This window comes from Balaenoptera musculus, chromosome 9 (assembly GCF_009873245.2).
Source record: "Balaenoptera musculus isolate JJ_BM4_2016_0621 chromosome 9, mBalMus1.pri.v3, whole genome shotgun sequence".
NCBI classification, from domain to species: Eukaryota; Metazoa; Chordata; class Mammalia; order Artiodactyla; family Balaenopteridae; genus Balaenoptera; species Balaenoptera musculus.
In genome coordinates, this window is record NC_045793.1 from 14,609,854 (window position 1) to 14,637,798 (window position 27,945).

At 44.0% G+C, this 27,945-nt stretch overlaps 1 protein-coding gene across 2 annotated transcripts in view; it reads left to right on the forward strand.

Moving 5' to 3' along the window:
• The first annotated feature begins 1,541 nt into the window (after positions 1–1,541).
• PARP12 (poly(ADP-ribose) polymerase family member 12) overlaps positions 1,542–27,945 on the forward strand; it is a 45,946-nt gene continuing 19,542 nt past the window's right edge. The window contains exons 1-5 of one of the 2 annotated variants that reach the window (XM_036863406.1): positions 1,543–3,246; positions 7,049–7,184; positions 9,914–10,214; positions 12,518–12,616; positions 17,975–18,098. In XM_036863406.1, coding sequence (XP_036719301.1) covers positions 2,918–3,246; positions 7,049–7,184; positions 9,914–10,214; positions 12,518–12,616; positions 17,975–18,098 — 989 coding nt within the window. In that variant the 5' untranslated portion in view covers positions 1,543–2,917. Of the gene's footprint in view, positions 3,247–7,048; positions 7,185–9,913; positions 10,215–12,517; positions 12,617–17,974; positions 18,099–27,945 lie in introns of both variants that reach the window. The other variant, XM_036863407.1, reaches the window with a different exon arrangement.

Consider the following 27,945-nt stretch of genomic DNA (forward strand, 5'->3'; position numbering starts at 1 on the left):
TTTCTTTTTTTTTTTGGCCGCACCGTGCGGCATATGGGATCTTAGTTCCCCGATCAGGGATCGAACCCATGCCTGCTGCACCGGGAGTGTGGAGTCTTAACCACTGGACCGCCAGGGAAGTCCCATGGCATGGCTTTCTTGACACGAGAGAAACCATTTTAGGCCTAAGCCATTTTGAGATCTAGGCCTGGACACAATGCTTGCCCTTGAACAGGTCTCAGTAATTATGGTCTTAAGGGAACAAAAGAACAAACTGTCACTAGGCAAGAGAAGTAACAACAGCAAAGATAACAAATCAGTTGTAAAGACTCCCAGTTCTGTTTCAATGGTAAAGACTAGTCTGAAGCACTTACTTGAGCTGTTTTGCAGAATTTAAACCCCCCTCAGGTGCTCAACCACCAGATAAACTGGAACCTAAGGGATGATACTGTTGTCCTTTTCTGAACCTCATGACTTCAATCAACTAAAGCTTGGGCTCTGTCAACTTTGCCCCAATTCTATGCTGACTTCTGCTCAAGCCCTTTCATGAATATGCACTTACCCTTAGCTTAAAACTTCCCCAGTTTTGCTGTTTGGGGAGACACTGTTTTGCGAAAGCTCTCCGGTGTTCTCCTTACTTGCTGCAGGTAATAAATCCTTCCTTCTCCCAGTCGATCTTTGGCTTGGTTGTATCTTTTGGCTCAACACCCAACCAAGAAATGAACCCAGTTTTCGGATAATAGCATCATCCTTCCTTTCTTTTTTAAAAAATGTTATTATTACAAAACAATACTAAAACCAGAATTAAAATTTAAAAGTTAAGGGAATTCCCTGGCGGTCCAGTGGTTAGGACTCAGTGCTTTCATGGAGGGTGGGGCCCAGGTTAAATCCCTGTTCCAGGAACTAAGATCCCACAAGCCTCGTGGTGTGGCCAAAAATAAATAAAAGTTAAATTAAAAATAAAATTTTATTAATAATTAATTTTTTACACAATTAAAAAAATTTACCCAGCAATCCCACCACTGGGTATATACCCAGAGATAAACATAATTCAAAAAGACACGTGCATCCCAATGTTCATTGCAGCACTATTTACAATAGCCAGGTCATGGAAGCAACCTAAGTGTCCATCGACAGATGAAAGGATAAAGAAGATGTGGCACATATACACAATGGAATATTATTCAGCCATAAAAAGGAACGAAATTGGGTCATTTGTAGAGACGTGGATGGACCCAGAGACTGTCATACAGAGTGAAGTAAGAAAGAGAAAAACAAATATTGTATATTAACACATATATGTGGAATCTAGAAAACTGGTACAGATGAACTGGTTTGCAGGGCAGAAATAGAGACACAGATGTAGAGAACAAACGTACTGACACCAAGGCGGCGGGGGGTGGGGGGGGGGAATGAACTGAACTGGGAGATAGGGATTGACATATACACACTAATATGTATAAAATAGATAACTAATAAGAACCTGCTGTATAAAAATAAATAATTTTTTTTAAAAAATTAAAAGAACAATTAAAATCCAAGAGAAAAATTGTCCCTCATCCCATCCCCTAATTAATTCATTTTTATTTGTCTGTGTTACTATCTACTCTTGATCCATACACTTAATAGATTTTTGCACTTTCGTAGGAATACTATAAATAGAATTTTATGTTCATTTTAAGTTAATGTAATACTATAAGTATCTTTCCCCCACAATCCTTGCGCCCCTCAACTTTCCTTTCCCACTTTTCCTGTACCTCCTACTGCATACTCTCTCCAACCAGTGTCAGTGCCAACAGCACTGGGTCCTTCCTCAGCTTTCTCGACGCCCATTCAAAAATATCCCGCCACATTCACACACAAATGGGATTCTCTTCTTGCTATCGATTTAAACATTTTTATACAGCTTTCTTGTTTCACTTAACAACACACCGTGGATGTCTCTCTAGGTCAATAGGCAGAGATTCAATGCACGCTGGTTCGAGCTGTGTTAAGAGTCTGGACAACGATCAACCGCGTTGCTCCCAGAACCCTCCCCCCTCCACACAAAAGCTTTTATACATAACTTCTTTATCGTTCCTTTTACTTCTAGAAGATTCTCACAAGAGAGACTGCTGGGTCAAAGGTCACGCACATTAAACATTTTAATAACTATTCCGGGATTACTTTCCCAAAGGGCTCTCTCTAACACTTCACATTTCCATCAGCAATGCTTGTGAGGGTCCCTGTGCCCCCGATGGCCTTTAATATTCCATCTTCACTCAGCAGGGGTGGGGAGAAACGGCTTTTCTTTTTAAAAGGATATACCCTTTCAAGTTTAAAATAAGGGATTCACTGCCTGCACTGAAAAGAAGGCTAACACTGAAGCCCGTTTTCCAATTCGGCGTGATTGCTTTCCCCTGGCGGGGCCCCTGTTCCTCTTCCCAGTTTCCCTGAGCGTCGTCTAGGGTTTGGCTTCCGCGACGCCGGCCGGCCGTTTGCAGGGGAGCGTCTCCTGCCGCTCCGCCTAGCGCTGGGGGCAAAGGTGCGGGGTCCGCTGGCCGAGCTACTTCCCGATGCCCGGACTCTGAGGGGGCGGCGCGCGCTCCCGGGCGGCCCCACCACTCCTCGTCCGGGCGAAGGCGCTTCGAGAACGCCGAGCGCGGCGCCCAAGGCTGTGGTGACTCTTATTCTTTCACCACTTTGAGGGACCCGGCGACGAATCCCCGGGACGCCGAAGAAGCGGCTGCGCAGTTCCGACGGGGCGGGCGTGAGGCCTAGCGCCGCGGTGGGCGCTGGGGCCGGAAGGCGCCGAGCCCCGCTCAGCTGCGGGCCGGGGGCGTGGCGAGGCCGGATTCTGTTTCCCCCCCGGCCCTGAGGAACTTTCGGTTTCGTTTCCGGCCGGCGTCTCCACCTCCCGGGAACCGCCCGCGCCCCTTCAGTCTCAGGCCCGACGGCCATGGCGCCAACCGCACTCCTCCGTGAGGTGACGCAGGTGCTGTGCGCGGCCGGGGGCGCCTTGGAGCTGGAGGAGCTGCGGCGCCGCTTGCGGCCGAGAGTCAGCAAAGATCTGCTGGAGCGGCTGTTGCGGGAGCGCGGGCTCTTGGCTGTGGCGCAGCGGGCGGCCGGGGCCGGCGCGGCGGCCGTCGAGCGTGTGGTGCTGGCCGTGTCGCCGCTGCGCGTGTGCGGCGCGTACCAGGGCCCGAAGCCGGGCTGCGTGGGGCTCTGCGCTCAGCTGCACCTCTGCAAGTTCGTGTTCTACGGCAAGTGCAAGTTCCTGAAGGACGGGTAAGGCGCCGCGCCCCGGAGCCCGACGGCGGGGAGAGGGCCTCGTCGCTCCCAGCCCGGTCGTGGCCCTTCGTACATTCGGGGGCGACAGTGAGGTGGCCGTTCCCTGGCCTCTCCCCGGAATTCCCTTCAGCGAACATTTATCGAGCATTTACTGAATACCCGGAACTGTGCGCCGGACTCCGCGTCGAGCGATGTCCTCTGGGCCCCTGCGCTCTCGGAGAGTGACTTAGAGCCCAGCAGGGGGTGGGACGCCCTGCGGGTGGCAGTACCGGGGTGGGGCCGGGGAGCGCTGGCCGAGGGAAGAGGGAGGCATCTCCAGAAGGAAAGGGGCTGCGGCTGACTTCTGCTCGGAGCTCCAGGGCGCCCCGGGCTCCAGAGCTGGCCGTGAGGGCCCACGCGGAGGCGGGCTCTCCGCCCAGCAGCCGCGGGACTCTTCTGAAACCTTTCTCACTTGCTTACAAGCCGGCAGCGTCTTCTGCTGCGTTTAGAATAAAACGCAAGCTCCTTACCGTCGCCCCCCGTGTCCCTCAGGGAACTGGTCCCTGCCGGCCCTCCTTCCTGGTCCCCTCCCTTGATGCCCTTCTGGTCCAGGGACACTCCCAGTCTTTGCTTATCCGGTGATCTCCGCGCTCCTGGACCGCCATTCCTGGTTTGCTTGGTGTATCGTTCAGGACTCGACTCAGCCATCACTTTTCTTCCTCTCCATCACGTTGTTCTGTTTACTTTTCGCATAGCGCCCGTCATGGCCGCGCGTTCCTTCAGTAGAACTGAAAACTCGGAGAGCAGAGGCCCCTCTGTCTTGGCCCTGGCTGGCCTTTCCCGGCCCTCAGCTCTGTGCTCTGCGCCCGGCAGGTGCTCAGTGAGATTTGTGGAGTGGATTAATGAGGTGAATGCTAAAGAATTTGGACGTCACCCTGAAGGTGGTGGGGCCCGTCAAATGGCAGGCGAGTCGCCATCAGGTGTGCGTTTGAGGAAGAGATCTTAGTGGTGCGGGGGCTTATTTAGAGGAGGATGTGATGCAGACCTGTTAGGAAGCGCTAGTCCAGTTATTTAGAAGAATTAGTTTCTTTTCTTCTTTCTGCCGTAACATGGTAGACGTTATTTGTTGCTCACGTCAGGTCTAAGGGTAAGGTTTAATAGTCAGCATGGGGTATGGACCTTGATGCACGCAGTCATTTAGGGACCCAGGCTGGCAGACCTAGACTCTGCCCTCCTCAACCCATGGCTCTTAAGGCCATCTGGGTATAAGGTTCCAAGGAGCAGGTGGAGGAGATGGAAGGTAGAGAGCTGGTGGGAGGTTTTTAGGGGCCAGGTCTGGAATGGTAGCTATCTTTCTGTCCATGTCACCTGCACCACAGGATGTCTCGTGACTCTGCCTGGGTGCAGGAGGAGCTGGGAGATGTGGTCCCTGGGAAGCAGCTGCCCAGAAATACCCTTAAGAGGAAGGGACATATGTGTGAGAAATTTGGCAGAGTTGGTGAGAGGGTGGTGACAGGATCCGAGAGGCGATGACTCATTTTTCTTTATTAATGTTGACTCAGAGCTGACTTCCCTTTCTTACTGTTGACAGAGAGCAGGAGAGGGTTTTGTTTTGAAGCGTGCCCAGGGGGTAGCTATCCAGGTCTGAAGCTTGGGAGGATCGCCAGGGCCCTGAGATGCTAGTTTTGGGACTTGCTGGGCAGTGTATGCCATGGCTGCAGCACCAGGAGTGGGTTGGATCCGGGGTGGAGGCTGAGAGTGGAGCCCTGGGGCTGCAGGGGCTGGTGGAGAGGCGGCACCTCCGGGTGGAAGGAGGAGCACACCTGGAGAGAAAGGCAGACACAATAAATGGCGGATGGAGGGACCTAATGACGGGGATCACTGGTGGGTCTTGTTAATGTCCGTAGTTGGTAAAATAAAGATGGCAGCCCTATTAGGCTAATCCCCAAAATTTGGGGTCAGATTTTATTTGTCTTGGAAATCTGGTATTTACTGGCCTGGATGATCCTGAGTTTTCTTCTTTTTTCCCTCTTCCTTGTGGTTTACACAGGACAGTTTGTTGAACCTTCCTTCTCTGGCTGTTTCTGGGTTGCATAAGGGAGAGTGGGTGTGGTCAGCTGCACATTCTATACTTTCCCTGGGAAGTTACTTGTTTTCCTCAACCACAGGGTCACCTGTCTCAGAAGTAGATCATCACTGCTGCTTTTGTTCATTGGTGACAGCTGGGGAGGGTCCTAGGTCCCCGATTCCATCCTGTGCTTAGGGGGCAGTGAGCACAGTGGTTAAGAGCCCAACTCCAAGGCAAGCCTGCCTTGTCTCTACCCTGGCTCTGCTCCTTGCCCGCTGAGTGATCTTGGGCAAATTACTTTTTATCTGAGCCTCAGTTCCCTCATCTGCAAAATGGGATAGTATTACCCACCTTATAGGCTTGTTGAGGACAGTATGAGTTAACTCACAAGACATTTAGGCAAACCCTGGTTTGTGGTAAATGCCCAATGAGTTTTAGTAGCCATCATCATCATTGTAATTACCAAGCCCCTCTGCCTAGAATGTTCTTCCCTGCTCTCCGTGCCTGGTTCCTCAACCCTAAGTATTTGGCTCAGGTTTTATACCTTCCAGGCACCATCCCTTGATTGCTTCCCCACTTTTGTCAGGCTCAGGTGCCCCTCTCTGCGCTGATGCATCCTGAGCACAGCTGACCTTGCACTTCCCACAGCATTTTAGAGTCATCTCAGTGTCTGTGTCTCCACTAGAGAGAAGGAGAGGGGTTGGATGACTCCAAGGTTTTCAGCCTGTGCAGTGGAAGAGGGAAGTTGCCCTTTACTAAGATGGGGGAGCCCGTGGGAGGTGCAGGTTTGGGGGAGTAGATCCAGGGGTTCAGTTTTCTTTTGAGATGCTTATCATAGGTATGGCAGTGTCTTGAGTCAGGCAAATGCTATTTACCTGACTCTTCTGGGTCCTGTTGACGCAGGTGATCATTTGAAGGCTTATCTTTGGATCATTGGGGCGTGGTGCCAGTCCCTGGCTCACAGAGAGTGTTCAAGAGGGGCTTGTTGATCAAAAGAATGCAGGAGGGGAGCAGAAAAAGGGCTGGGCCTCAGTAGTGGTGCGTGCGTGTGTGTGTGTGTGTGTGTGTGTGTGTGTATACATGCCTGTAACCATAAGCTGTCTACACTCATTTATTCAGCCAATGTTAAATGCCAGTAAGTGCCCAGAGACTGGCACGCTGTGACTCTGGGGGAATGGCCCCATCATTCTCATCAAAAACCTGCTGAGAGGTGCTGCCCTGGGCCTAGAACTTGCAAGGCACCATCTCTTCCTTTGTAAATAAGCACTATGATTTTTCATTGCATAGACATGCTGGTTTTCTCTGGTGTTTCTAAACAATGTCAGGAACTATTCCTGAAAAATTTTCTTAAAGATTGTTTTTACCAGCTGTATTAGTTTGCTTGGGCTGCCGTAACAAGGTACCACAGACTGGGTGGCTTAAACAACAGAAACTTATTTTCTCACAGTTCTCGAGGCTAGGAAGTCAGAGGTCAAGGTGTCAGCAGGTTGTTGTCTCCTGACACCAACCTTGGCTTGTAGATGCCTTCTTCTCCCTGTGTCTTTACATGGTCTTCCCTCTGTGTCCTGATCCCCTTTTCTTATAAGGACACCGATCAGATTGGATTAGGCCCCCCAGTGACCTTATTTTAACTTAATCACCTTTTTGAAAGACTGCAAATACAGTCACTTCTGAGGTACTGGGAGTTAGGACTTCAGCATAAGGGTTTTGGGGAGACGTTTCAACTGTGACCCCAGCCCTGCTTCTTTGCAGGAAGGACTGTAGGAACGGTCACAACTTGACGTCCGATCACAACGTGAGCGTGCTGAAAACTCACGGCGTGGACCACCTCAGCTACAGTGAGCTCTGCGTGCTCTTGTTACAGAATGACCCCTTGCTCTTGCCGGAGGTGAGTGCCAGGAGAGGGTGGGCCTGAGTGTAAGTGATGAGGGAGGGACCAGGAGGTGGGAAGACAGGGAGACATGGCGGAAGAGAGGCCAAGGGCCCCACTGTGATCGCTGGGGTCTGCCTGGAGGGAGACCTGGCCTGAGTTCCCGGCTCTGCTGAATTTTAGCCCTGCGATCTTGTGCCAACCTTGCTCCCTCTTGAAGCCTCCTTTCCCTCTGTGTCAGTTGGGCTGGCACCTCCTTTGCAGGGCTTCTGTGAGGTTGGGGGAGCCCGTTTGGCCAGTGGCTGCAGCCAGTTGTTACACAGAGCGGAGGGAGTGAGAGATTCCAGCTGGCCCCTCCCTGTCTAGCAGGACTTAGAAAAATGCAGGTACTGCCAGACCCCGGAGGTCTGTGGGGAAGTTTTCTAACTTGGGTTGATGTGAACTCTCATACTGCATTTCAGACAGTAACCACCCACTTGTTTTGAAGCTCACTGCAGTGGTCGTGGACTAGCTCGAGTCCTAAGAGAAGCGGACCCCAAGGTGGGATTGGAAGTGTGAGAGATTTACTGGGGAGGGAGCAAAGAAGGTGGGGAAGCCTTCAGGTGGTGATGGTGCTCTGCCATCTGTGGCCGGAGGAGGGGCAGGAAAGGGACCCGGTAGGAAGAGACCCTGACTGCAGTGCAGTGCTCAGAAAGCTTCCGCCCAGCCAGCGAGAAGTTCTGAGCCGAAGTCCCTGTGGGTGGCGTCCTGTGTCTCCCCAGAACGACCTGCCCAGCCGCTGGCTGAGAGCAGCCCTTGGGAGCGCCCTCTGTGTAAAGAGGGCAGCAGCTGGGCCGCGAGTTGCCTGTGCTCTGCGGCAGGTCCGAGCGGTTGTTCTGTGGCCAGCACAGGTTCTGTGGGATGCTCTGGCGCTGCTTCTTGGATGAGGCGACAGGGATTAGGTGGATATAGTTTAATGACAGTGCTTCCTTCTTACTCAGTTGAAACCGCCCATTTGAGAAAGATGCTACATAGCAAATGACTGGCACATAACAGGTGTTAAGTGTTTTCCTTTGCCTTTTGAAAACTAGTATAGATTTAATTTACCTATATTGACAGTCCATTACAGACGAGGCACTGGTGGTAAGGAGGTGAAAGACCCTTTCTGCTCTTCTGGGGGGCACGGCTACTGGGTGGGACAGTAGCGGATGATATCATCGGTGGATGATAGCAAGGTGCTGTTGTAGGTGCTTTAGCAGGAGTCGGTGCTCTGGTCTCGGGGGCACAGTTTGGGCACCGGGGAAGGTGCCCTGGATCAGATGGTGCCTGCTCTGGGTGCTGGAGGGTGAGTGAAGGATGAAGGTCTGGGAAGAGGGAGGCAGAGATCGGGAAGCCTACCTGGTCAGGGCACAGTGTGTAGGTCGGCACGACCTGGACTTAGGGGGAGGGGAGAGAGAAATGCGAAGGTGGAGGCTCAGCCATACAGCCTCCTGCGTCACAGGCAGGAGTTGGGGCGAGGTTGTGTTGGGAGGGTAGGCATTAACATTTTGGAGTGATCACCTTGGTAGTGGTATGAGAACTGACTCAGCAGGTGACCGGCCTGGAATGCGCAGCCTCTGTCTCCTGGGGTGTGTGGGGTGCTTCAGGACACAGTGCCAGCACATGGGGGCTGTGACCAAAAGCTCGGATCCAGGGCGGCTTTCATGCCACGTCCGCTGCTCTCAGGCTGGCCCCCTTATCAGTTGACCATTTGGGGGCCGCCACCATGAGCTCAGCACCCACTGTGTTCCAGGCATTGTATTAGTCACTTGGTATATTTCTTATTTAATTCTCACAATAGCTCAGCAATGTAGGTGGCATTATTCCCATTTGGGGGATTAAAAAACGGAATCTCAGAGCTGGTGAGTGGCCTGCCCAAGGTCAGACGGCTTGTAAGTGGCAGGATCAAGGTTAGGGCCCAGCTCCCTCTGATCTTTTCCCTCGGGGCTTCCATTTCCAGAAGGGACCCCCTGCTGATCTGGGCCTGGGTTCTGTAGCCCTCTGTTCAGTGTAATGCCTGTGAGTTGAGTGGGTGGGCCCTTGGTGGTCTCTGGTTTAGTTCCCATCTCCAAGAACGTGGAATGTAGAGGAAAAGGAACAGTTGATTCAAGTTCAAGCCCCACCTTACCAACAACCCAGTCCAGCAGGTACTGTATGTGCCAGGTGTGTTAGACAGCTGTGTGACCCAGGGCAAGCCTGTTAACTTCTCTGAGTCTCATTTTGCACTTGGGAAATGAGAGGGCTGTATTTGGCTTTCTTGAAGATACTTTAAAGCCTCAGAGCCTCTTTGACCTAGAATTGGAGAAAAAAAGTGCTGGGAGAAACTGGGCCCTGGGTTAGAGAGAGTTGGAGAATCAGTGGGGGCAGGGGCTAGGTAGCGTGTAAGATTTGTTAGTAGTGTAAGGTTTGCTGTGCGAGTTGCATTAAAATGTTTTCTCACGTGAAGGGAGCAGCTCTGATCAGCTGGATGTTCTTTGGATTTTCCCGGCGGAGGGGCTTGTTCTGAGCAGTCCGCTGTCCTCCCCGGTCCCATTTACCAAGGGCATGTGCTAGCGGCATCCATCTAGAGTGAGGGATGTTCTCAGAGTTGTGCGACCAGTGTCACGATGGGATCGCAGCCTTGGCTAGGTCTCTGGAGGAACCTCTTCCTCTAGTAGGCGGCTCAGTGAGGAGGTGGTGTTGTGTGAGGCCTTTCTAAGCTGCTGTCGTTTTTCCTTCTCTGTTAACAGATCTGCCTTCATTACAACAAAGGACATGGACCCTACGGCTCTTGTTCCTTTAGAAAGCAATGTGTCAAACTCCACATCTGCCAGTATTTTTCACAGGGTGAATGCAAGTTTGGCACTGGCTGTAAGAGATCCCATGATTTCTCTAATTCTGAGAACCTGGAAAAACTGGAGAAGTTGGGCATGAGGTCAGAGCTGGTGAGCAGGCTGCCTTCCATTTACAGAAATGCTCATGACATCAAGAATAAGAGCTCTCCCTCCATCAGAGTGCCGCCTCCTCCCTCTTGGTCACAGGGGACTTCCGGTAAGGCTCTGGGCTGGGGCTCCTGGATGCCAGCTGACCGCTAAATGGCATGTGTGACTTTGGGCAAGTCTGTGCTGCTTCTAGTAAAATGCAGTTGGCCATCCCCTCCTAGCCAGTGGGGATTGTGAAGATGAATTGAAATCAGAGCTGTGAACGAGCAAGACATTCTAAACAAATGCCGACTGGTGTCGAGGGTGGGTGAATTCTCTCTGGGCCTCATCTGCACAGAGATGGGAGATGCTGCTTCTCCCTATCCAGTCTTCTCTCTGCCCCCCTGGAGAGCTTGTTTTCCAGTGAGGGACCCCAGAGTTAGTGCCATGCTGTACAACTCTGGGGCCATCCTTTGCATTGCATTCTGTTTAGATTTTTTTTTTTTAATGAGTGAATGAAGCATATTTTATTTACTTATTTTTGAATGAAGCATATTTTAATTTCAGCTCTCTTCTTGACATGAATGGAGTTTTTTCATCACTGCAGATTGACTTTGTTCACCGCTCATCTCTAGACGGTGCCGACCACAGTAGGCACTGAGACATTTGTTGAATGGATGAATCTGTCAGGAGACTTGTTAAAAATTTTTTTTTGAGAAATATCAGGCTTAGTGACAGGCAAATGGGGGAATTTTGAGCAGAGATTGTTTATTTAATAAGCATTTCTTGAGTACCTGTTGGTTGGGACGTGAATACCATGGTCCCTCAGGGAGGCTGTGATGCCTTGGTGTCCTTTGGATTTTCACAGTATCTGCTGTTGGCTGGCCATTCTGATGATCCATTTTCTCATTCAACAAATTTGAGTCCTGGCCACGTGCCGGCCACTATCCTGGGCCCTGGTTATACCTTGGTGACTGTGAGCCGTGGCTCCCCCCCACTTGTTTGCTGTAGTGATAATCTAGGATTTTTAATAGAACACTTCCTAAGATACCAGTGCCAGGATGATCAGCAAACAAACTTATCACTCTAATCTTACCTGATTTTTATATTTGAAAGTTGTCCTTGTCATATGTTTTTTTCTTTACATTTTCTTCAATTATTTTTGGTTAGTTTCTTTCAACAGTAAGAAGCCTAGAAGCAAACAGGTTTTGCTTTAAATAGTTTGTTAAAAGTGTCAGTTGGATTATGGCCTTGTTAGAAAGGGAGGGGAGGGTACCTGCGCCTGGGGGGAGAGGGAGGCCAGCTCTAAGGCTCCACAGGTGTGGGTTTTAAGGTGCAGCCTGTGGCTGTCTGAGGGGCCTATAAAACAACAAGGGAAGATGAGTAACAAAATAGGGAGGGTTTGCTAATGAGTTTTATATGCTTATACGGTGGCAGTTGGGGCCCACCGAAATGTAATTATTAGGTAATGGCTCATAGAAGCACTTCTAGTAAAGGTAAACTTTGAGAGCACTTGCACGCTCTTGTTATATTACAGTATTTTTTGAAAATTATTTATTTTTATTTATTTTTGGCTGCGTTGGGTCTTCATTGCGGTGTGCGAGCTTCTCATTATGGTGGCTTGTCTTGTTGCGGAGCACCGGGCTCTAGGCACGCGGGCTTCAGTAGTTGTGGCTTGCGGGCCCTAGAGCGCAGGCTCTGTAGTTGTGGTGCACGGGCTTTGTTGCTCCGCGACATGTGGGATCTTCCTGGACCAGGGCTCGAACCCGTGTCCCCCGCATTGGCAGGCGGATTCTTAACCACTGCGCCACCAGGGAAGTCCCTACAATTTTTATAATTAACCTAAATTAGGTTTCATTTTGAATTGTGGGCTTTCTGTTTATTGTTATTTTTTTCTTGGTATTGGCACCCGATTCTAGTAGTTCATTGACAAGTATTTGCTTTTGCAATCAAATCTAGTTTATAAAATGCAGCCTTCACTTGCTCTCTGGGCTCATCACATCCGTAGATACAGAAGGAAAATGTTGGTTAGTGGTTCCAAGGTATCCCAGGTTCCACTGTTGAAGGCTTCTGATTGTGTCAGTCTGAGGTAGAGCCGGGCACTTCTGTTTTTAAACAGGTCTCCTAGTGAATTGGGTGCACAGCCAGAGTTGAGAAAAGACTCACCCCCAGCCCCCAACCATGACGTCCTGGATTTGGCAAGCAGCCCTGTGACCTTGGGCTCCCTGATTCCTCCCTAAAAAGCAGAGGACCCACCTGTATGTCTGAGGGTGCTTTCATCCAGAACTTTATAAGATTTTGTGAGGTTGCCTTGCCCACTTTTGCCTCATGCAGAGGGATGAATGAATCCTTTTTTCTCTCCTTTGTACCTTGAACTACCCCAACCCCATGTCAGAAGCATCGGTGATACATCTTTGCAGTGTTTCTTTGTAGAAAGAAGAGGTGCAGGTTCTGTGTCCCCAAACACTGCCAGCCAAGAGGAGAGTGATCAGATTTGCTTGTTCCATATCTGGAAGAGTTGTAGCTTTCAAGGTGAGTCAGGGGAAACCCCTTCGTCCATTTGTGGGCGGGATAACTGCTTCTGGTTCCCAGAGCTCTGCTCTGACACCACCCCTCGAGGTCCTCTCCCCACCGCCGTCCAGAGAGGGTCAGGCCATCTTAATTGTGAGCTGGTGGCACTTCAGTGATTTTGTTGGGCAGTTGAGGGTGGTAGGAATTACTTGAGTTTCTAAAAATCAAACTGTGGATGGAGAGCATGACCATTTGGTTCATGCAGCAAATGAGTGTCAAGTGTTGCCCCTTGGTCAACTTAGCATGAGGTCACAGACCTGCAGAGACACTTGGATGCCCAGTCTAGTGTCCCTTATGGAGGGAGGTTGTAGTCTCAGAGATAACTTAGAACCTGGGAACGCCTTCCCTCAGGAGGAAACACCTGTGTTCACTCTTGGGGGATCAGTATTTATTTAAGTTTGGGGTTTCTGTCCACATTCTCTCTTTTATCAGAAGTAGCAAATCTTGTGTGTGGGTGTGGGTGTGGGTGTGAGACTGTATTTTCACTAAACCTTTGTTCTTGCTGCTGTCTTGGGCTTTGATTGAAGAAAGATTCCTTCTCAAATTTTGTGACTCCGCTTAAAAAAAAAAAAAAAACCACCAAAACTTCCTGTTTTGTTTTCAGTCTTTAAAAACTACCCAAGCAATTCATGAATATTTTCACTTTGTAGAAGAGTGAAATGATACAGAGTAAAGCCTGAAGTCTTCCTTCAGCCTTCTCTGAAGGTAAACACGTGATGTGTGGTCATATTTGTTTCACATATTTTTCAACAGATGGGAGCATGCACATTATTTAACCTGCTTCTTTTATTTAATGGTGTGTCCTTGAGATTTTTTTCTACATTAGTATGTATGTGTATGTCTACCGGGATTTTAAAAACAACCGTGTAGTATTTGATTAGAGTGATTTTTTTTCCCTTGAGCGTCTGAGTACACATGTGTATTTCCATAGATAGATTCCTGGAAATGGAATACTAGGTCAAGGAATATGTGCTATATATACATATATATATACATATATATATATATATATATATATATGTGTGTGTGTGTGTGTGTATGTGTGTGTATATATATATACATGTATGTGTGTATATATATATATATATATAGTCTTAAAAATCAGCATTATTAGATATAATTTACATACAATAAAATGCACCCATTTTAAGTATACCTTTTGAGTTTTGGTAAGTATGTTTGCCCATGTAACTATCACTATAATCTAGATACGGAACAGTTCTCTCATTCCAAAAAGTCCCCTTATGCCCCTATACAGTCGATCCTCACCCCCCGGTTTCCTGGCCCAAGGCAATCCCTGATCTACTTTTTGTTGATGTAGAGTAGATGTGCGTTTTCCAGAATTTTATATAAATGTAATCATACAGCATGTATTCTCCTGTTGCATGGATTAACTACAAGTTGTTTATCCATTTATATGTTGATGAACATTTGGGTTTCCAGTTTTTGGCTTTTATAAATAAAGCCTCTATCAATATTCATGTACAAGTTTTCATGTGGTTGTATGTCTTCCTCTCTTGGGTAAAGACCTAGAAGTGGAATGTCTGATCATATGGTAAATGTGTGTTTAACATTACGAGATACAGCCAGACTGTCTTCCAAAGTGGATGTATTTCGCCTTCCCACCAGCAGTGTGTGAGCGTTTTGCTTGCTCTGCATCCTTGCCAACACTTGGTATTGTCAGTCCTATGAATTTTAGCCATCCTAGCAAATGAGTAATATCTCATTGTGGCTTTCATTTGCATTTCCCTGATGAGTAATGATATTTAACATTTATTTTCATGTGCCTTTTGGCCATTTGTATATCTTCTGTGAAGTATCTGTTTAAATCTTTTGCCTATTTTACAGGCAGATAACAGCTTTGTTAAGATATTAAGTATATTTTATATAGTATACAATTCACCCATTTAATAGTTTTTAATATAGTCAGAGTTGTGCAACCATCATCATGGTCAATATTAGAACATTTTCATCACCTCCAAAGAAATCCATAACCATTAGCAGTCACTACCCATTCTTTCCTCCCCCCAGCTCCTGGCATTTACATTATGTCTCTGGGTTTGCCTGGATATTTCATATAAATGGAATCATACAACGTGTGGTCTTTTGTGACTGTTTGGCCCATTTTTTTATTGGGTTGTTTGATCTCTCATTATTGACTTCTAGTAGTTTTGAATATTCTTTATTCATGTCTTTGTCAGATATAGGTATTGAAAATATATTCTCCCAGTCTGTCTTTCATGTTCATTTTTTTTTACAGTATCTTTGGAAGAATATGTTTTACGTTGATGTCCATTTTAATATATTTTTTAATGGTTTGTGTTTTTTGTGCCCTAAAAATCTTTGTCTCTTCTAGGCCCAGGAAGATGTCTCTCCTATGGTTTTTTTTTTTCCAGAAGTTTATAGGCTTAGCTTTTATGTTTAGGTCTGGTTGTTTCTCTTGATCTGTTTTCTCCAAAAATTGTTTCCTTAGGGGTTGATTCTTCTGTGTGAGTTAGCTGCCTGTCTGTGTTATTTTTCCTCGTGTGTTGGGTGGCTCTTGGTTGTGTGCCCATGTTGGTACTCAAATCCCTGTGCCTACTGGTGGATGCTGATTCTGATTCCAGGCTTAATGGGGAAGAGGCGGTAAGTCTTGCTTGGTTGGTTGTGGGGGCTGCTAGCGTATGTTCGAAGGTCAGAGCGGGGGCTTTGATGGCTTTCTCGCATGCTTCTCTCTCCAGCCCCTGTATCCACACCCACGTGTTCTATGGGACAAAGAACAAGGTTGCTGGGCACAAGCAAGGCACTGATGGGGCACTTGCTCCACTGGGTCCTGATTCCTCTCAGTGCTCTTGTCCGGGTGTCTTTCTTGCTCCTTGTTACACCTGACTCTGAGTTTGTGAAGCCCCCAGCTCCTTCCTACTTCTGGGGTGGCTCTCTTCTGCATATTCTACATGTATTTTTCTCTCTTTGTTGGTTTGGTTCTTACTGCTTCATATTTTTAGGAATTCTTTAGTAATTCTGGTCTTTTGATGGTACTTCTGTTTTCCAGTGCTTTTGGATTTCTTCTTCTCTGTGGTCTGTCATTTCAAGGGAAGTAGGGAGAAAGGGGAGGTGGATGTGGGTACTTTGCCAATTTGATTTGGTTTCTGTGACTAACCTAGAAAACCTAGACTTGGGAATGCAACAGTGAGGTGGGGAACGTTGGAAGAAGGGAGGGAAACAGAGAGGGGACAGAAGGACCAGGAAAGATGTAGCAGAGCAGGGGCTTTACACGCTCAGCGCTGAGCGAGGACTCCTCTCTTGCCATCTTCAGGGCTGCAGTGGCCTGCGTGGCATCCTCCTCCTCAGGGCACCTTCCGGCTTGTGAGCAGCATGGGCTCCATGCTCAGGATGGATGAAGAGCTAGAAGCCTCAGGCCTCACAGTGCCTTCCCCTGGCCCCTATGTCCTTCCCAAGGAAGTGTCAGCCTCGAGAGGGGTGGGTGGTGCTCCTACCCTGACAGGTGCCTTCTTAAGGGGAGAGCCTTTCTTCAGGCTGTCCAGGACTCACCTGTGCTGGGCTGTATAGATGAGCGGCTGAACTCTCATTCCTCATCATTTCCCTTAGTGCCCTTTAGGAAGAAACAGGAAATCTTATTTGGTCGTGACCTCTGGACCACAGCTGTGGCCTTATCTATTCAGGTCGAGCCCCTGGTTATCACTTTATTGTCCACACCCCTGGTCAGGAGTCTAAGAAGGCTCCGTTTGGCCTGCTGTGAGCCATCCCTGCCCTAACTCTGGACAGGCCAGGACATCCTGACTCCCCCGTGGGGCTCTTTCCAGCCTGGTTGAACTTGGCAGAGATTTCCTTGGTTGGGGTCCCTCCTCCTGTTCTCTAAGCCCTGTCGGCCTGGCCCCAGGCCTGGTCTTCGACAAGCCCAGGCTGTCTCCTCACTTCCTCCCCGGTCCCTGCCACCCCACTGCTCCCTTGCAGAGTCTCTGGGAAAGAAGTGGCATTAAGACTTGCCTGAAAGACTGCGTACGATGTGAGAAAATTTTAATTTTTTTCAGGTGTCAAGTTAGCCATGCTTCATTGTTATTATTTTGAAAGATGAATTAAAAATGTACAAAAGACAGTCAGTAAGAAATGTCTTCGTCACAACCCTTTTCCCCAGCACCCAGATTCCCTTCAGAAAGTCATTATTACTAGTTCCTTGAATATTTTTCCATCAAGATTTTATACAAGCACAAGTGTGTATGTTTAGTCTTTTCTTTTTACACAGGTGCACTTTATGAACGCTGTTTTGTATCTTTTTTCACTTAACTAGATGTTTAATTTTTTGGACTATATATTTTTGTGGTTCAAAATTCAAAACAAATCTCTCCTCATGACTTTGTGCTGCACCACCCAGTCTTCTGGCAGCAAGGAATACTGTGTGCGTCTATGTGTATTCAGTCCGAGTATCGCTAATCTTATTTTTTCTATTCTTTTACCCAAATAGAGGCATTCCACGCCTGTGTATCTGTCTACCTAATAGTGTAAATCCTGCAGGTGTCAGTGTGAAGATTCCCATTGCTCTTCTTTCCTGTCTCTCTTTCCTCTCACAACATTCCTCCGTCAGGATGTACCAGAACCTCACAGTCTATTGAAAGGTAGAGGGAGGGTGTGGGCAGCGTTCCAGGTGAGCGGCCGACATGAGCCAAGGCAAGGCGGGCAGGAGGTGCTAGGAGGTACAGGCCCCAGGAGCACACAGAAGGCATGGGGGAGTAGTTGGATGGAAACCGTAGACCCGGGCCGTGTGTATAATGCCTTCGGGGGGGTGGGGTGTGTTGAGGAGGGGTGAGTAAGTTAGCAGCCAGAAAGATCAAGGTGGGCTGAAACCACACTGCTGACCCACCTGCTGTAGGACCTGCTGGGGTTGGGATGGTTCTGGTAGAGATGAACCTGCTCCCGGTTCTGGTGTGACCACGCCCCATCCAAGTGTCACGTGTATAGCAGCAATGCACAGACAGACGGCCCCTGCAGACATGCAGCCTTCGACCGTCTCATGATCAGCTTCTTTACTCTCATGAGGTGAAATTCATACATAATGTAACCCACCAACACACAGTTTTTAAAAAATCAGTTTAGTGTGTTTAATGTCCTATTAACAAGGGAGACATAAAAGGAAAGTGTATATCCTAAAATGCATAGTATTTGATATCTAAATGCTCAGGTATGACTGCATTAAAAAAGACTCCCTCATAGATTTCCAGGATGTTCCCAGGTCAGCAGGCAGCACCACACCCCTTGAGAACTGTGGGTCTGGGCCAGGCTGTGTATTGCCAGTGTGCTCACTTCTTTATATTTTTATTTCAGATAAGTGCAGCAGAGTTCACTTCCATTTGCCATATCGATGGCAAGTCTTAGACGGAGGCAAGTGGAAGGATTTGCGCAAAATGGAGCTTGTTGAAGAGGCCTATAGCAATCCTGCAAGAGACGGGTATGAAATATGTCACTTGTGTCTGCTTTGTGCCTGGGCTTTTGTGTGTGGTACGGGAAGTTTAGACACGGTAGGGTTTAGTTTTGATGGGCTTCATACACAGACGCACACACACAGAGTAAGGAGGCGGGAAGCTCCGTGCGCGAAATTGGAAGTTGATGGTCATGCTGGTGGTTGGTGCCCTTGTTGCCCCATCTTCCTCTTTTTTCAGGGAGGAGCTATGGGGAGAGAAGGGGTGGGTACCAAGTAAGTTCTGAATTATTTGTTGCTGGGATTGATCATGTAAATATATCCTCATTGATTAGTCCAGAAAAGCAAGAGGCAATCATTTGTGAAATTTTTAGCCTTTGCCTGTAAAGTCATACAGCTGAACTACTGTTTATTGTTCAGCCTTTTTTATTTTTCTAAGTATGTCCTAGTATTTTCACTGTCAGTTGAGAGTAAATGGGGAAGTCCTGGGTAGCCTTATTTTCAAATGCCTATCATATCTTGGATTAAACTTGCTAAAATGTGTTGCCAAGAAGAGAATTTGAGCCCGTTTTTTGAGTGGATAAAATAAATTTGTGCTTAGGGTGCAATTATGTGCAAATTGCTACTGGTAAAGCACGTGAAACAAATTATCCCCCTTCAGAAGATTAAGTGGCTCACATAACCAGCTCTTATCTACGTCCCCCCTTCTCTTTCTCTTCCTTTTTTTTGGGAGGCTTTTTAAGTTAAAATTTATACTCGTTGACATGCACAGATATTAAGTGTATAGTTCAGTGAGTTTTGAGGAAGGTATGTACGCTTGTGTAGCCAACGCTCTGATCCAGCTGTAGATCATTTTCATCACCCAGAAGGTCCCCTCCTGCCCCCTTCCAGTCAGTGCCCACCCTGTAAACCACCGCTGTTCCAACGTCTGTCAGCACAGATAGTCTCTCCTGTCCTTGAACCTCATCTGAATGGAGCTACTCTGGACTGTTGCCTGGAGGCTTCTCTCAGGGCTCTGTTCTTGACGCTTCTCCCGGTCCATGTGTGCTCAGGCTTCTTTCGGGTAGGTGTTCGGGGGTGCGCTTGCTGGGAGGTAGGCTGGTCCCTCCTCAGTTCTGCCAGGGGATGCCAGATTCTTTTCCACAGTGATTGTACTGCTTCCCACCCCCACTTAGCGGTCTGTGGTGACATGTCTCCCTCACATTTGGTGTAGTCTGACGTCTGCGCTTTTCTAGTCTTCGGTGTAAAATAAGGTCTCCATTTTCATATCCCTGAGTCCTGGTGAGGGCAAGTGTCTCTTCACATGTTCAATGGCCATTTATGCTTCTTCTGCTGTGAAATGTCTGTGCTTGTAGTTTGCCCGTTTCGTTGAGGGGAAAGGTTGTGTTCTTCATTAGTTCTCAAACTTCAAGAGTTTTGGAACTCTTCAAGTTTCTGGGTATTAAATGTGTGTTGAAAATAAATGAACTCCAGTCAGCTTATGATATCTGTTAATGAAGAGAAGTATTTATCTGTCCTTTCCTTTATAGTTTTATACTTTTTTCTTTTCTTTTCTTTTTTTTTTTTGGAGGTTTTATACCTTTTGTGTCATAAGAAATCCTTCCTTATCCTGAGACCGTAAAATATTTGTCCTGAATTTTCTTTAAAAATTTTTAACATTTTAAGAACTGTATTAACCTCTCCTTGCGTGTGGTGAAGTGTAGGTCCAGTTTCATTCTTATGCAGATGAACTGCCAGTTTTTCCAAAGACCACTTTTTAAAAATATATTTAATTAAAACATTTAGAGTTTGGGATTGACATGTATATACACTGTTATATTTAAGATAGTTAACCAATAAGGACCTATTGTATAGCACAGGGAACTCTGCTTAATATTCTGTAATAACCTAAAGGGGAAAAGAATTTGAAAAAGAATAGATACATGTATATGTATAATTGAATCACTTTGCTGTACACCTGAAACTAAGACAACATTGTTAATCAACTATACTCCAATATAAAATAAAAAATTTTAAAAAAAGAAGTAGGACATTAAAAAAATAAAAATAAAATGTTAGGATAAAAAAAGTAAAAAAGAAGTATTCAAAAAGTAAATCAAATTGAGACAAATGAACCAAAATATGTATGGGATAAAGGATAAACCGCATAGAGAAGAAATATTCCAAGTGATTTGTTTAATACGTTGTAATTCGACTCTACATCTTTAGGAAGATATGTTCTTACGGACAAAAGAACAGCAAAAAAAAAAGTCTTAAACTCTGCTCAGCAAAAAAATAAAATTTAAAAATTGTGATAAAATAGACATAACTTAAAATTTACCATCTTAACCATTTTTAAGTGTAAGGTTCAGTGGCATTAAATACATTCACATTGTTGTGCAGCCATCTCTACCATTCATTTCCAGAAGTCAGTCAATTTTTAAACCCACCAAAACTGAGCCAGATTTGGCAAAATGTGAATACATTTTATAGCTTAATTTCAGACTTAGATGCTAAGTACTACTTTTGTAAGTAGGCCATCTTTTTTGCACCTGTTTTCAATGCTGTCTGTGTCAGGTGTTGGGTTAGCAAATACACACCCGTCTGTTTCTGGCCTCTTCTGTTTCATTGGTCTGTGTGTCTCTGTGTCAACATCACACTGTCTCATGTAGAAGAGCTTTACAGTACGTTTAGGCTTGTGGTAAGGCAAATCCCCACGTTATTTTCCTCAAATTGTCTTGCCTCTTGGTCTTTTGCTCCTCTTCAGAAATTTTAAAATCTGCCTGTTGGTTTTCACAAAAAACTCTGTAGTGGTTTTTTTTAACTTGAAATTGCATTGTCTATTATCAGTTTGGGGAGAACTGACATCATAATGATGCCAAGACTTTTTATTCATATACGTGATAGCATCTCATTTAAACGTTCTTTAATATTTTTCAGTAGTTCTCTAATTTTCTCCATTAAGGTCTTGTGTATCTTTTGTTAGATTTTTTTTTTCTTTAGGGATTTATTAGCTTCTTCATTTCCTTTTTCAAAAAAAATTTCTCCAGTTTTTTTGAGAGATAATTGACATACAACACTGTAGAAGTTTAAGGTGTAGAGCATGATGACTTGACACAAGTATATATTGCCAAGTGATTACTGCAGTAGGTTTAGTTAACATCCATCACCTCATATAGTTACCCCTACCCATTTATTTTCTCGTGATGAGAACTTTTAATATTTATTCTCTTAGCAACTTTCAAATTACCATACGGCATCATTAACTATAGTTAATCATGTTGTGCGTTACATCCCTAGTTACATGTTTTTGTTGTTGTATTTTCTCCCTGCTGATGTGTAGAAATGCAGTTGACTTTTCTATCTTATATCCTGCAACTTTACTAAAATATCTTAACTCAGAATCTACTGATAATTTATTTGAATTATCTGTATAGTTATCTATATGTTCTAGATATCTGTATAGAAATTAGTATCTGTGAATAGCAGTTTGTTTTTCCTTTTCAATTCTTACACATTTTATTTCTTTTTATTGTCTTATTATAGTGGCTAAGATCTGTACCATGCTGAATAGAAGTGGTGATAGCTGGAAGATTCTTCTTCTTTTTTTCCTAATTTTAAAAGGAGTAATTTTAAAATGTTTTTCCTTAAAGCATGTGTGAATGTTTGGAACCTTTGGCATTGCTAATCAATTCTAGTTTTATTCCTAGTATGCCAGGAGTTGTTTTTTTTTTTAATTGTGTATGGAAATTGAATTTTATTGAGTGCTATTTCTATGTTAATTAAGAGCCAATGTTTTGTTCTCCTTTACTTGTTAACGCAGTGATTTACATTAATTTTCTAATGTTAAGTCCATTGCATTCCCAGACCTAAGTCATACGTAGCCTGTGTACACATGCACATATGCACACGATGGTGAACTTTGTATTGCCAGTATTTGGTCTAAGATTTTTGCATTTACGTTTGAATAAGATTGGTCTATAATTGTTTCATATTGTCTTTGCCTGTTTTTTTAAATTGAAGTATAGTTGATGTACAATATTATATAAGTTACAGGTGTACAGTATAAATGATGCCTGGTTTTTATATTATGAAATTCCTAGCCTCATAAAAATGAGATTGGGATGGATTCTTTTCCTATCCTGAAAAAATCCTGTGAAATTAGAATTATTTTTTTCCTGAATGATCATGTGTCTAAAAATTTCTGGGCCTGATGTTTAATTCCTGAGAAGATTTTAAACTACTGACCCAATTTCTTATAATTGTTTTAGGACCAGTCAGGTTTTCTGTTTTTCCTTGAGTCAACTTGGTAAGTTGATATTTTTTCTAGGAGTTTGTTGTTTTTATTTATTTTCAAACTTACTGTCATAAAGTTACTTGTAATATCCCTTTTAGTGTCTATACCATCTTTAATTTTGTCCCCTTTTACAGTTCTAATCTTTTTTCTGTCCCTCCCTTTTTTCTTGATCAATCTTGGAGAGATTTATTGATTTTACTAATATTTTTCTTTTCTGGAGGAACAAACTTTTTTCCTTTTTTGATCTCATAGATTAGATGACCCATGATTTATTTCTAAGTGTATTTTAAAATTAGTTTTTAAATTTAAATTCAAATGGATTGCATTGTGGTCAGGCTATATAATAGATTCTTTGAATTTTGTTGAGGCTTGCTTTATGGGTGTAGTACATGGTTAGTTTTGGTAAAATTCTGTGTATGCAAAGTCTTTTGGATGTGGTGTTAGATGAAGTGTGTTAATTGTGTGGTTCTAATCTTCTTTATCCTTATTGATTTCTTTGTCTGCTTCTTGTATCAGTTACTCCGAAAGGTATGTTAACATTCACTATGAATTTGTCGGTTCTCCTTGTAATTCCATCAATTTTTATTTTATATATTTAAAAACTATTATGAAGTATATAGAAGTTTAAAACTTTTATCTTCCTGTTAAATTGAGCCTGTTAGTAATAGAAAGTGGATGCTTTTTATTTCTAGTAATGCTTTTATGCCTTAAGTCTGTTTCGTTTGATGTTAATATAACTATGCCAGCTTTTTTTAGCCTCTGTTCACTATTTTACTTTCAAGCTCTTTTGTTTACATTTTAGTTATATTTCCTGTAAACATCGTAGAACTTGTTATTTTTTCAGTATGACAATCTTTCTCTTTTAATCAAAAGTTATTTATTGTGGTTTATCCATTTGTTGTGATTACCTATACATTTGAATTTATTTATTCTACTGTCTGTTTTGGTTTTTGCTATTTGACCTGCTTTTTCTACTTTTCTTTTCTCTCTTTGATCTTCTCTTAGATGTTTCCACATTTGATTTTTTTTTCCCCCTCATCTACTAATTTGGAAGTTACATAGTGAATTTCTGTTCTTTTAGTGGTTACCCTGGAAAACAGACCCTGTAACTTAATATACCTTAGTTTAACAACTTAAGCTAATCAATACCTTTTATCATTCTCCTGAACAATAGAAGAATCTTGAACACTTGAATTCTGACTAGTTCCATTCAAACTTACATACTACTTGTGTGAATTTGGGGAAAGTACTTAGCCGTCCTGTGCCTCAGTTTCTGCATATGTCAAGTAGATAAAAATAATAGTTCCTATATCAAAGTGTTATTTTGAGAATTAAAAGAATTAATGTATGTAAAACACTCAGAACAATGCCAGGCATGTAAGATGTGCTATGTAAATATTGCTTCTATTATTTTCTTAATCCCAGAAGTTAGAAATTAGCATTGTTTTATACAGTCAATATTTGTTTAAATTTAAACGTTTACCATTTTGGTTTTTTTAATGTTTTTTTTTAATCAATATTTATTTCATATTGAAGTATAGTTTTTTTTTTTCTTCTTTTTTTGGCCTCGCCACACAGCTTGCGGGATCTCAGTTCCCTGACCAGGGATTAAATGTGGGCCACAGCAGTGAAAGCCCGGAATCCTAACCACTAGGCCACCAGGGAACTCCCCGAAGTATAGTTGATTTACAATGTTGTGCTAATGTCTGCTGTACAGCATAGTGATTCAGTTACACATGTATATACATGTTTTTAAATATTCTTTTCCATTATGGTTTATCATAGGATATTGAATATAGTTTTCTGTGCTATACAGTAGGACTTTGTTGTTTATCCATTCTATATATAAAAGCTTACATCTGCCAAACCCAACCTCCCACTCCATCCCTCCCTCAGCCCCCTCCCCCTTGGCAACCACCAGTCTGTCTCTATGTCCGTGTTTCTGTTTCTGTTTCATAGATAGGTTCATTTGTGTCATGTTTTAGATTCCATATATAAGTGATATTATATGGTATTTGTCTTTCTCTTTCTGACTTACTTCACTTAGTATGATAATTCTAGTTGCATCCACGTTGCTGCAAATGACATTATTTTGTTCTTTTTTATGGCTGAGTAATATTCCATTGTATATATGTACCACATCTTTTTTATCCATTCATCTGCGGATGAATTAGGTTTACCATTTTGTTTTTGCACACAATTCCTTTGTTCATATGTTTCCGTGAGGATCATTTTCCTTTGAGTTCATCTTCTAGAAGTTAGTTTAGTGAGAGTCTAGGGGCAGATGTATTTTTTGTTTGTCTGAAAATGTTTTTATTTCATCTTCATTCTTGAAAGATAGTTTTATTGGGTATTTTCTCTCAGTTCTTCAAAGATTATTTCATTGTTTTCTGCTTCCATTGCTTCTATTTAGAAGTTAGCTGTCCGTATAAATGTGTTAGTTTTTTGGGGCTACCATAACAGATTGCCACAAACTTGGTGACTTAAGACAACAAGAATTTATTGTCATAGTTCTGGAGGCTGGAAGTCCAAAGTCAAGGTGTCAGCAGGGCCATGCTCTGTCTGAAGACTCCAGGGGAAGATCCTTCCTTGCTTCTCCCCTAGCTCCTGGTGGTTGTTAGCAGTCCTTGGTGTTCCTTGGCATTCCTTGGTTTATAGCTGCATTACTGTAATCTCTACCTTTGTTGTCTCATGGCTTTCTCCCATATGTCTCTGTCTGTGCCCAAATTTCCTTCTTCTTATAAGGACACCAGTCATTGAATTAGGGCTCAAGCTAATTGAGTATGACCTCATCATAACTTGATTACATCTGTGAAGACCGTATTTCCAGATTTACAGGTACCAACAGTTAGGACTCGAATATATCTTTGTAAGGACACAGTTCAACCCATCATGGTAGGTAATCTCTTTTTTCTCTCTGACTACTTTAAATATCTCGTCATTCTTTGGTGCTACAGTTTCACTAAGATCTGTCTATGTGTGGATTTATTTTTATTTAATCTACTGATAATTTGTTTTGCTTTCTGAGTGGGAGGCTCTATGTTTAATCAATTCTGGAAGCTCCTCAGGCATGATCTCTTCAAGTATTGCTTCTCTGAACTTCTGATTAGACATTTGTTAAGATCTTCTTACTTTATCTTTTATGTCTTTTAACTTCTCTCATTCTCTCTGCTGTATGCAGGGGAATTGCTTCACTTGTTCACCCAGTTCACTAGTTCAGCCTTGTCTGAGTTGCAGTGTGTCCTATCTATTGTGGTTTAAAATTTTTAATTATTATATTATTTAATTCTAAAGGTTCTGTTTTTTTCCTTCAAATTTATCTGGTTAATTCTTTTTTTTAATATAAATTTATTTATTTATTTGTTTGTTTTTATTTTTGGCTGTGTTGGGTCGTCCTTGCTGTGTGTAGGCTTTCTCTAGTTGCAGCGAGCGGGGGCTACTCTTTGTTGCGGTGCACAGGCTTCTCATTGTCGTGGCTTCTCTTGTTGCGGAGCATGGGCTCTAGGCGCACGGGCTTCAGTAGTTGTGGCATGTGGCTCAGTAGTTGTGGCTTGTGGGCTTTTGAGCGCAGGCTCAGTAGTTGTGGCACATGGGCTTAGTTGCTCCGTGGCATGTGGGATCTCCCGGGGCCAGGACTCAAACCCATGTCCCTTGCATTGGCAGACAGATTCCCAACCACTGTGCCACCAGGGAAGCCCTACCTGGTTAATTCTTATAGTTTATTTTATTTTATTTATTTTTATAACATCTTTACTGGATAATTGTTTTACAATGGTGTGTTAGTTTCTGCTTTATAACAAAGTGAATCAGCTATACATATACATATATCCCCATATCTCCTCCCTCTTGCGTTTCCGTCCCACCCTCCCTATCCCACCCCTCTAGGTGGTCACACAGCACCGAGCTGATCTCCCTGTGCTATGCGGCTGCTTCCCACTATCTGTTTTTCATTTGGTAGTATATATAAGTCCATGCCACTCTCTTAATTCGTCCCAGCTTACCCTTCCCCCTCCCCATGTCCTCAAGTCCATTCTCTACGTCTGCATCTTTATTCCTGTCCTGCCCCTAGGTTCTTTAGAACCATTTAAAAAAATTTTTTTTTTTAGATTCCATATATATGTGTTAGCATACGGTATTTGTTTTTCTCTTTCTGACTTACTTCACTCTGTATGACAGACTCTAGGTCCATCCACCTCACTACAAATAACTCAATTTCGTTTCTTTTTATGGCTGAGTAATATTCCATTGTATATATGTACCACATCTTCTTTATCCATTCATCTGTCGATGGACACTTAGGTTGCTTCCATGTCCTGGCTATCGTAAATAGAGCTGCAGTGAACATTGTGGGACATGACTCTGAATTATGGTTTTCTCAGGGTATATGCGCAGTAGTGGGATTGCTGGGTCATATAGTAGTTCTAATTTTAGTTTTTTAAGGAACCTTCATACTGTTCTCCATAGTGGCTGTATCAATTTACATTCCCACCAACAGTGCAAGAGGGTTCCCTTTTCTCTACACGCTTTCCAGCACTTATTGTTTGTAGATTTTTTGATGATGGCCATTCTGACTGGTGTGAGGTGATACCTCGTTGTAGTTTTGATTTGCATTTCTCTAATGATTAGTGATGTTGAGCATCCTTCCATGTATTTGTTGGCCATCTGTATGTCTTCTTTGGAGAAATGTCTGTTTAAGTCTTCTGCCCATTTTTGGATTGGGTTCTTTGTTTTTTTGATATTGAGCTGCATGAGCTGCTTGTAAATTTTGGAGATTAATCCTTTGTCAGTTGCTTCATTTGCAAATAGTTTCTCCCATTCTGAGGGTTGTCTTTTCGTCTTGTTTAGGTTTCCTTTGCTGCGCAAAAGCTTTTAAGTTTCATTAGGTCCCATTTGTTTATTTTTGTTTTTATTTCCATTTCTCTAGCAGGTGGGTCAAAAAGGATCTTGCTGTGATTTATGTCATAGAGTGTTCTGCCTATGTTTTCCTCTAAGAGTTTGATAGTGTCTGGCCTTACATTTAGGTCTTTAATCCATTTTGAGTTTATTTTTGTGTATGGTGTTAGGGAGTGTTCTAATTTCATTCTTTTACATGTAGCTGTCCAGTTTCTTATAGTTTCTTTATCCTTACTCATGCTTTTGAAACTCAATTTAACTTTCAAAAACAATTCATACATATTGCATATTTATATCCAAGAACTCTAATGTTTGTTGTCTTTGGTGGACTGATTGTTTTTGCTGGTTTTGCTCATGGTGTCTTGTTTCTCATTTATTCGATTGTAAGCCCATGTTTGCTGAAACTTTACCTTTGGAAATTCTTTTGAGGCCTGAGTTGAAGGTGAATTCCTTCCAGAGGGAATTTGTGTTTGCTTCTCTGGGAACTGCCACGGTGGGACTTTCAAGTTAATTCTCACGCAGGAAGTGTGAATTAACTTCTGTGAGGTTTGAGTTGTTTATGAGTTCTCAGTGGAAGTTTTCTTCCTTTCCATCCAAAGCCAAAACTGACGCAGGCAAATTTCCTTGCCGACTTTCTTTGCAAAGCAGATTCCTTTCCTGGCCTCCCTTCACTAAGGATATGTAGTCTTTTAGGATCATGGTTTTATG